This window comes from Sipha flava, unplaced genomic scaffold (genome assembly GCF_003268045.1).
Source record: "Sipha flava isolate LNK unplaced genomic scaffold, YSA_version1 101_pilon_pilon, whole genome shotgun sequence".
NCBI classification, from domain to species: domain Eukaryota; kingdom Metazoa; phylum Arthropoda; class Insecta; order Hemiptera; family Aphididae; genus Sipha; species Sipha flava.
In genome coordinates, this window is record NW_020271715.1 from 369420 (window position 1) to 379356 (window position 9937).

At 34.9% G+C, this 9937-nt stretch overlaps 2 protein-coding genes and 1 pseudogene across 2 annotated transcripts; 1 reads left to right on the forward strand and 2 right to left on the reverse strand.

Annotated features, from left to right (window-relative positions):
* Positions 1–1549: 1549 nt before the first annotated feature.
* Positions 1550–2876, forward strand: LOC112680387 (annotated as a pseudogene).
* Positions 2877–3727: 851 nt separating this feature from the next.
* On the reverse strand, positions 3728–4330 carry LOC112680396. The gene has a single exon (XM_025550485.1). The coding sequence runs from the start codon at positions 4328–4330 to the stop codon at positions 3728–3730; it is 603 nt and encodes a 200-aa protein (XP_025406270.1).
* Positions 4315–5284, reverse strand: LOC112680978. Its single transcript, XM_025551245.1, has 3 exons — positions 5247–5284; positions 5096–5158; positions 4315–4896 (listed from the first exon to the last, which is right to left on the reverse strand). Exons 1-3 carry the CDS (start codon positions 5275–5277, stop codon positions 4337–4339), a joined length of 654 nt encoding a protein of 217 aa, XP_025407030.1. The 5' UTR covers positions 5278–5284; the 3' UTR covers positions 4315–4336.
* Between the last annotated feature and the right edge of the window lie 4653 nt (positions 5285–9937).

Below are 9937 nucleotides of genomic sequence, written 5' to 3' on the forward strand. Positions count from 1 at the left end.
TTTTTATATTCCAATAGCTATTAATTTACTGTAATGTAAAAGTAAACTGTAAATTGGTGAAAAAGTTGTATAAAATAATATATATTTATAGCAGTTATTTATCTTATTTATCTGTGTAACGGAAAAAAAAAGATAACGATTATTTTTGTTACCCCCTCCCTCCTCACGAGCAAGATTGAATGTACGCCACTGAATTCGCATACAGGTCGGCACAACCGGTCGAAATCGCAACCATAGCGATTATTATCGTTGTACCAAAAGCATCCATCTGGTGCACGACTAGCACGACCATGTGTTCGTGCGTTTCGACTAACGAAAACAGAACTGTTGTCGCCCGCTCACGGCGCACGAATAAATAAAATCGTATTGGAATTTATTGCGCCGCCTGCTTGATATCCATGTGTGATCTTGTTGTCATTTGAATCACCACGTGTATACGTGTATCGCATGATTTCGGAACACCTATTCGGACAGTGCTACGACGTTTACCAATAACCAATATTGTTGTTCGTATAACCAAGGGCGTAGGTGGAGATTATTTATAGTCAGGGAGGAAGAGGGTTCGACATTTTTAGGTAATATTTATTTTGATATTACCTAATTATTTACTAGCTGGGGGAGGGATGTGGAACCGGTCCTCATTGACCAGCGACGTGTGTTTTAATGTTATTTTAAATGTATTTTTAATAATACTAAAAAAAATCACTTATTTTTTTAGAAAAACTGTAACCTTCCCCCCACACGCACTCAGAAATTGAAAATACGTCACCACCTGCGCAGCTGCGTACGTAACACAAATGCGTGACGCGCGTGTCCTAACGTCGGCGACAACAACAACAACAACGAATACATTCGGTCGCTAAACAACCGATAATGACTGATGAACAACAACAATGAAATGATACGCACCGCGTGCGCGTATTGTTGCCATGTACACGTTTCACAATGTGCGCAACAAATTACAAATGTCCGATGTGTCACTGCTACCGTTGTAGGTACGCGCGATGTCGTGACACATACCGAACGAAGACGATGTCACCTGGACACGTGTGAATGATTAAAGCACAATTATTGTACACACGGCGCGCGTGATTACGATTTACGTGCAATTACATGAATTATTCAAATACGCGCGTTTCAAGGGGGTGACCTTGATTTGATAATTTATTACTTTCCCCGATCATCGGACGCGTAAACATAATTTCGTTTCGACGTGGACTAAAAAGAATGGAGAGGTTTCTTAAGAAAATCAGTCATCAAGTTGAATTAATGATTATGATTTAGGTTAGGTTTGAACTCAAATTATTTCTTATCACTAATTGATGGTACAAATATTTGTCGGGTTTCATTATTATTCACTATTCAGCATAACAAAATAATTTATTTTGTCCTCCTCTTCAGTATTAAACAATTTTTTTTTTGTTATTAATTTTTTTTTATAAACATGACATATCATCTAAGCAATTACGCTAGAGGCATAGCTTAAGATATTCAGGAGAGATATATTAAAAAAATAAGTGTACTTGGTTTATGTGATCCCCATGTTTTAATGAAGGATCAATGTATACAGTGGACCAATAGTTTAGATTTTATTCCAGAAGTAACTTACCCTGATATTTTTAATTATCTATTTCTCACTAAGAGTGCTTATACGCTTGACGAGTTTAAAGCTTTCAAAAGCTTAGAAGCTTATCATTTTTTTGCTAGTAGATGGATTTATAACACTAAATGGTATGCTGTAAATTACGTTGTTCTAGTTGTTGCAGAGGTAAAGGTTTTTTTTTAAATTGCTTTTGCTTTTTGATTTCTTATAATTATCAATTTATTTTAAACCTAAGAATTAGTACTCAAATACAGAGCTTAAAGTTATTTAAATATATTTTAATCCATTTAAAAATTATCTAAATATTTTTTTAAATGCTTAAAGCTTACTTATTATGTTTTATATAAACTGTAAATTAGTTTTATTTAAATCAAATTGCTATTAGCTAGGTTACATGATTCAAAAATTTTTTAGTGTATATATTGCTTAGGTTGCACATTCACAAAGGCTTAATGATATTAAATTGTTACCATGGATTGTTTTAAAGTTTTCTGGAGAAGTCGTAGCAGTACATTTTACATGTATAGCTGGGCTTGGGGAATGTTGCTCGCATGTTGGCGCTGTGCTTTTTTATTTGCAATATGCTTTCTTAAAAAAAAATGAAACATAGAAGTCTGTTACTGATGTATCTGCATATTGGACTGTTCCACCTAATACAAATTTTAGTTCATAAAAAATCAGTGAAATTGATTTTAATCAACCAAAAAAAATATGCACCAACCATCCTAAGTCACATAAAACTAAAGCTAATTATATTAAAAACCTTCCAACGACTATTAATGATACACAACATTTAAATTTATTTTTAACTAAACTGGAGAAAGTTAATAGCAATGCTGCAGTTTTAAAAGTTATACCATCCTTTAATTTAAAATTTAAAACCGTCTTATTTCCTAAAAGTTTTGTGGGAATGTATAAGGATGAATATGCTTTACTTAGTAAGGAAGATCATGTAATCCTAGGTTCTAAACTAGACTTTTCTTTGACTAAAGATGAATGTGAGAATATTGAACTAATAACTAGACAACAGGCAGAGTGTAAAGAATGGTTTTACTATAGAAGCGGCCGTATAACTGCTTCAAAAGTTAAAGAAGTATATTTCACAAAAACATGCAGTTCAAGTATAAGTCTTCTTAGAACAATATGTTACCCATTACAAAACACTTTTAAAAATCAAGCCACTGTATGGGGAACCACACATGAAAATGAAGCTAAAGCTTTTTATAGTGAAAAATTAAAAAAACAACCATATACATTTTTCTGTTATAAATAGTGGACTTATTATAAATCCATGTTTTCTATTCATTGGTGCAAGTCCGGATGGTATAATTAATTGTGGCTGTTGTGGAACTGGTGTCTTGGAAATAATATAGTCATATATTCCATATAGTCTAACACAAAATAAAAAAATAGAAAATCTTGACTGTATATTAAATGGGAAACTGAAGAAAACACATCAATACCATTATCAGATACAAACACAAATGCTTTTAGGTGGTTTTAAGTATGGAGATTTTATTATGTGGTCACCTAATAATTATTATATAGAACGCGTTAATATTGATTATGAAATATGCAATGAAATTACGAGCAAATCAAAATGGTATTATTATGAAATTATTCTGCCCGAATTGCTTGGTCGGTTTTATACTAATAATCAATCCATTGGAAAAACTAAATTAAAAGAAAGTGAAAATGGTCCATATCAATACTGTACATGCAAAAATGATACAGGAGGGAAAATTATTATGTGTACTAAAGAAGGATGCACAAACTTGTGGTATCATTATACTTGCATTGGAATCAAACGCAAGCCTACAGCTAAAAAATGGTAATGTACAAACTGTAAATAATAAATAAAATTGATTTTAAATTATATTACATTATTATATATATTAACTAGGCTGATCCCGCGCACTTTATTGTTCAATTTCTTATTTAATATTCGGTGTATGGTGTCAAAACTTAAAAATGTTTGCCATCCAGATTTCCTGCTTTCCGGTGGATTTTCCTAAAATTATCATTCATAAATATTTTCTCCTGATAATAAGAAATACAACAAAACAAAAATTAGAGAAATCAGTTTTGAAATATTTATATTATAGATAAACATTTTTAAATTTTTTAATCTAATGGTACAATAGAACTGCACATATTAATGAGAGCACAACAAACTGTAACTATTGAATCTAACAAACATGAGTTATCATCTTGGTGTTTAAGAGTTGTAATTTGCATAGGGCCATTAAGAATTTTATACTTAGATCTAGTGAGTCCTATTATACGCTCTACATTTATTCTAACATATGCTATTTTCCTTGTTTCTTCAACAGAACACGGGTGTAATTGAGGAAGATCCCTTGTAAAGGCAGGTGTTTTCAAAGTAACAAAATAAAAGCTTATACTCCCACCTACAGTGAATCCCCTATCTGCAAGTACTACATCTCCTGGCAATAAATTTTTCAAAAACATACAATTTTCGGTTATGTGTTTGTCACTCACCCTACCTTCCCATCCTTCAGATATAAATGATACTACCCCTTGAGGTGTTATAGCAATCAAATACTTAACAGTATTTTTGTTTTTGTAAGAAGACCAAGTATGTGCTTTAGCTTTTAAATTACTAGGTTTTTCAATTCCGATTTCAAAGCAATCGATAATAACTGCAACTGAGTTACCAAAAGAATCAAAAAGTGAACGTGGCATTAGATAACGTAATGCTTCCATGTCTGGTCAGTAAATTAGTTTTTTAAATGCATGTTCTAAAATAAATATAACCTTACGAAAAATAATTGAAGCAGTATCACAAGAGATATTAAATCTATAGCCTAAATCAACAAATGGCATGTTTAATCTTAATTTCATAAGACATAACAGTTTTTGAAATTCGGTTAACCTTTGGTTACTAGAAGTTAGCGCAGGTTTAATTTCTTCTAAAATTAATAAAAAAAGATCCGTACTCTCAAGGCCAGTATAAAATGCTAACATTTGAGGACGACCATTAAATGTTTCTTCACTTAAATTTAAATAATTTACTTCTGAAGTAAGTTTGTTGATTACAAAATCTTCCCTAACTACTTCTTGTTCTAATGTCTGTATATTAGCTATGGTCATTGTTCTTGAAGTTGATGTCCCTGTTTCCATGCTTCTATCCACATTTTCTACATCACTAGAATTAGGAACAGTGACAACAGTATCATCTTCCAAGTCATTTGGAAACAAAATGGTTGGTGTCAATGCCATTCGTTTAGTAGCCCTATGGTATTGTTTGATATCTGGTGTAGTCGCAGCACCTATATAAGTTTTAAATAAAATCAAACTTTTATTAGATAAAGCTTTAAATCCAAAAAAAAAAAATCATAATTTTTTGTTATTGAGCTGTAAATTGTAAAGTATCAAATGGCATGATTATATTTCTATTAAAAATATAAAACTATTACTTCCTATTATAAAACATAAAATGATTAATTAGTAATTATTAATTACCCTTACTAGTATTGTAGCCCATATTTATTGATGGACACCAGTCAGGATGTTTGTTACTGGTATAGTAAGCTGGTTTACCAAAAGAACAAGTATTACAAAAATAGGTATATACAAAATACAAAAACACATTTAATTGATTAATTAAACATATCCTTACCACTTTTAAAATGAGAAGAACATATGCGCATAGCATCAATCTGCTTATTCTTCAAATTAAGTCTATGAAGGGATTTCAGCCACATATTTCGTTGCTCTTATAGTAGTTTTTGAAGATCTATTGCTGCACTTTTTTTTTTTTTTTTTTGGGGGGGGGGGGGGGTTTGGGTTTGTTTTTTTGTTTTTTTTTTTTTTTTGGGGGGGGGGGGAAACGGTAAAATGATATATTTTTATTGGTTGTTTTATTCGTACAACCATAAACTGCACAAACAGTTGGCATATTTAAAACTTTAAACAAAACTAAAAACTACACCCGACCGGACCATACAATAATATAAATCAAAATGTTTGTATCATCAATAAGTAATAACGTAATTATGATAACAAAGTGGCAGCCATACTATAATAATCAATGGAATTTAAAATATATTTATTTTTGATTGGCGATCCTAGTTTTCTACGATACGTAGAATAAAATAATATAACGCAGCAACAATTGTACGTACGTTTTTGTTATGATCATGATTTTGTCGAATAATTCGAACCGTCAATCTGTAAAGGTATCACCATCTTTATTCCGCCCGAACGCAGTTCGACCATTCCCGAGCGTTTTATTTTACCTTTTACTATTATTACGGAAAAATATCGACGAGAAGTCGAACCGCGTAGACCACCCGCGCAATGGACACTGGGCCCAAATATACATACGAGTATTTGCTATAAAAACTACGATTTTTTACGTAAATCTATTTTTATCAGCGTAACGTAACGCGTTCACCGTACGAAGGTTTCGAAATAGATTATCGCGTTGTTACAACTCGATCGGTGATACATCCTGAGCGGCGGCTGCGGCCTGTCGAAACGGGCAGATTTCGAAATTGTATTTCTGTTCGACCGACGACAATAATAAATCACGCGTGTGGTTGCGATAAAATGCGATGTGTCGTGGCAATTTTATTTTATTTCGTCACACATGCTGTCGAACGATTTGGCATGGGTATCGCGTGACCGTCGCGCGTCCGGCACGTACGGGCTGCAAAACGGAAGTCGCGGGAATCGGTCGCACCCGTCAACGCGTCTGGTTGACGAACACCACGATCGAAAAGCACGATCCGGAAATTGCGTTTCCGGTGGCGCGTGTACTTTGAACCCGGTCGCCGAAACGTCCATGTCGGCAGCTACAAGGGCTACCGGGTTTAATAACCAAAAATGCCTAAAAAAGCACGGACTTCACCCCCCTCCCGTCAACATATCAGGAGTTTTTTTTTTACTTGAAGCCGGTCTCGACTCGTATCGCCATAGTCGCTGACCCCTCCTGAGCTACATTACTGCAAGCGTCCCTGTGTGCATGCTATACTTTTTTTTTTATTTACCAATGTTAACAATTATACTTACATCGTTATTACACGTAAATCGAAATCGATAAGAACCGCTGCAAGCTTACAGGGATACTATTGTATATCACCTGTTGCATTCGCTAACTATATTACTATTACTATACGTGTTATAACACGTGTTGCGTCACACTCTGCCGACACAGCTCTTTTAATTTTTTTGAAGGTTTACAACGCGAACGAATGATCGCGTCGATGACGACGGGCACTGCCGTCGGTGCATCAGCAAGGTGACAACGCGCGTATCAGAGGAATTCTAACACGTAGAACAACGACAACGGATTGTCAAGCGCGCACGTGTTCCGTGATTTTTACGAAGATTTTACGCACCCGCCATCACGCAGTAACAATCCTGGTACATGAATCCAGTGGTTATTTTTGTGCCCTACGGAAAACGTTACGCGGCAAACGGTCTGGATAGCTAATGCGCACGAGAACGGCTCTTTATTTTCGGTTTTTTTTTCGCTGAGTTTCGAACGTTCCGAAGAAATCGTTCAGGGACGACACGGAAATGCCGCCCTTCACGTAAACACGTCTGGCTCCCGGAACTCGATTAGAAAACGTGCACGTCAAGCTAAAAAGAACTCGGGCGGAACGCGTCATTTCGACCTCGCGGGAACCGAAACCCTCCACGCACGTTCGCGACATCGACTACGAGGACGACGAGGAGCTTCCGTCGGTCGACGGATGTTAAATGCGTTGAACGCGAAACGTTTTCGGTACTCGGTTGATAATATTATCGCGCTAACAATTCATTTAGCCGTTATTACCACACTCGCGCTATCAAACGCTTATAAATTATTCATGATCTTAATCAAACGTACTATTGAAACAATTGTAACAGCCGATGCGCTAAAACAATACGTTCCGATGAGTCATTGGCCGACCGCCCGTCGGATTGTACTTGGGAAAATCGAGAAATATCCAATAGATCGACAACGGTCGCGGTGCCAAATCGATCAACGGTCGGCAACTAGCAACAGCATGTTATCTTGCATTGGTTTGATTTTTAAAACGTTTATTAAGAATAAAAAATAATAATTCATACATGGTTTATCAAATTGAGATCATTGATTGTTTCGCGATTAATATCAAATCGATTTAAGAACTTTTAGCTAATAACTATGGCATACAATATACATCTATTTTTTCCTTTTTTTTTTTTTTTTGTTAAATTATTTTAATCTCGAATAGTAATCACTTATCGACGGAGATTCAATCGTCTATGATACACGTGTCGCAAACCGGAGTAATACGATCGGAAAACCTCTCCGACTGAAATCGACCATAGAAAATATCGGCCGACTCCATGTTTGTTGGTCCGCAGCTTCGATGCTAATTTAATTGGGTGCACGCGAGACGATGATGAACGTGTTCGGCTACGCGACAATGTGGCCGGGTGAGGGACAGCAGTGCGCGGGCGCTAATTGACGAAATAACGTACAAAATGTTTACGCTTCGCATTCACGCCACATGCCATAGTGCCGTACGTATATGTTTGTGTACTACTATTTGACATACATTTATGTGTCATCTGCAATAACATTCTTAGCGCCGCCCTTCGATAAAAAAAAAATTATAAAATACTATAAGATCATCGGTTCATTGTCCGTATAATTTTATTTAATAATATATATTATGTTGTGTACACAATATTAATACAGATGCGTATATTATACGCGCGGCGAGTGTACACCGTGCACGAATTAAACGCGTACATGTACACTTCGGAAATCGTTTTTAAATCAATTAAACGTGAACGACGTGCTGCAGCAATCCGCGCGGAAGTATAATTTAATTGAATTCAATCAAGATGTGTATGTACAGTTCTGTACGCGGACAGCCCACATACAAATCAAGCGTTATTTAATAAATAAAATCACGTTCCCGAGGGGCTATTATATGTTTTCTTTTTGTTTAAAGAACGACAGGGGGGGGGAGAATCTTTTCAGGGAACTACAGTATAGTATTCTGTTCTCACGCAACGAAAAGATGAATTTCCAAAAAAACCGCGGAGCTTCCGTTGAACGAATACATACTGCGGTGATTTGTGATCGACGCTGTATTTTAACCTAATCGAGTTGCGCACTGCAGTTTTTATCAAAATCTCAATCAAAAATATTGAAACAATGATATAGTCGATGATATGTATAATTAAAGGGTTTGGCTTCCCAAAAATAAAGAAAAAATTATTTATACAAATAACATTTTTATTTTTATATTTAAAAAAGCAAGAAATAAATTTATAAATTAGAATATTTTTTTTGTCTCTGAAATATATTTATGTGTAGGTCACCAATATTTTGATTATAGTTCTGGGCCCCGGACCCCTAATTATCATAATCCGGGCTTGAGTATACGGTTGCAACGCGTAATTGTATTAATTTGTTTTAGTCGACGCGTTTCTACGTCTAACGACATTTGCACGTGACCGTTAAACATTGAAAACACACTCGAATGACAAGCTATAAGCAGTAGTACGTGTGTGTGTGTGTGTGTGTGTATTGTATATTTAAATTTATATTGAAAACGGACGGTTATCGAGATTGTATGATTTTTCACGCAATCACTGCAATCACTAAAACTGCAGCGGGGTCTGGATTGATTATGTACGCATATTGCCATTCGACCTCTGTATTGGATCATTAGTCATAACACATACGTATATATATATTATACATGTATATGTAAACTAGTTTTAGGGGTGATGTTTCAAATGCGTGTCTCCGTTTTGCAATAAACCATTACGCGCTATCACTTGTAGTGTTTCGAGTGCGGACTATACGCAGAACGCATTTCCGGTGCAGCTTGTACAACGACGCGTTCGCAAGTTTACATACATACCAGTCACAAAACAATCGAAATTATTATTTAACAATATTGGTATTATTACAATATTGTATTTTACGCGTAGTATGTGAATTAGGATTTAATAGTATACTTACGTATTATCGTTGTCGGTTTTGCGGTGGAAGGGGGTCCGCAGAACCCTGGACTCCTCAGGTCCCGAGTTTAGACTGTAATATATTATTCGCTCAGGATGCTCCGATTTAAAATGCTGTTATTTTTTTTATTTATAAAAATGTAATTTAAGAATATAAGAAATTAAATATAAGAATTATATTTTAAGTAAAAAATTATTAATAAACTAAATATTCTTATGTCTTAATATATTATAAGATAATATCAAAGGACTCTCCTCTAAGAATTTTTTTTTAAAAATCGCCAATGTGTATAATTGTTGATTATCACATAACCAAGCCAATATCTATTACAAGTTTTCACTAGACCGTAGTGT

Excerpts from the sequence above, each read along its gene's own strand:
- LOC112680396 (XM_025550485.1), bottom strand. The coding sequence starts at position 4,330 with ATGGAAGCATTACGTTATCTAATGCCACGTTCACTTTTTGATTCTTTT.
- LOC112680978 (XM_025551245.1), bottom strand. The coding sequence starts at position 5,277 with ATGCGCATATGTTCTTCTCATTTTAAAAGTG. Across the intron at positions 5,159-5,246 it reads TTCTTCTCATTTTAAAAGTG|CTTACTATACCAGTAACAAA; the intron begins GTAAGGATATGT and ends TTGGTAAACCAG. Across the intron at positions 4,897-5,095 it reads AAATATGGGCTACAATACTA|GTGCTGCGACTACACCAGAT; the intron begins GTAAGGGTAATT and ends AAACTTATATAG.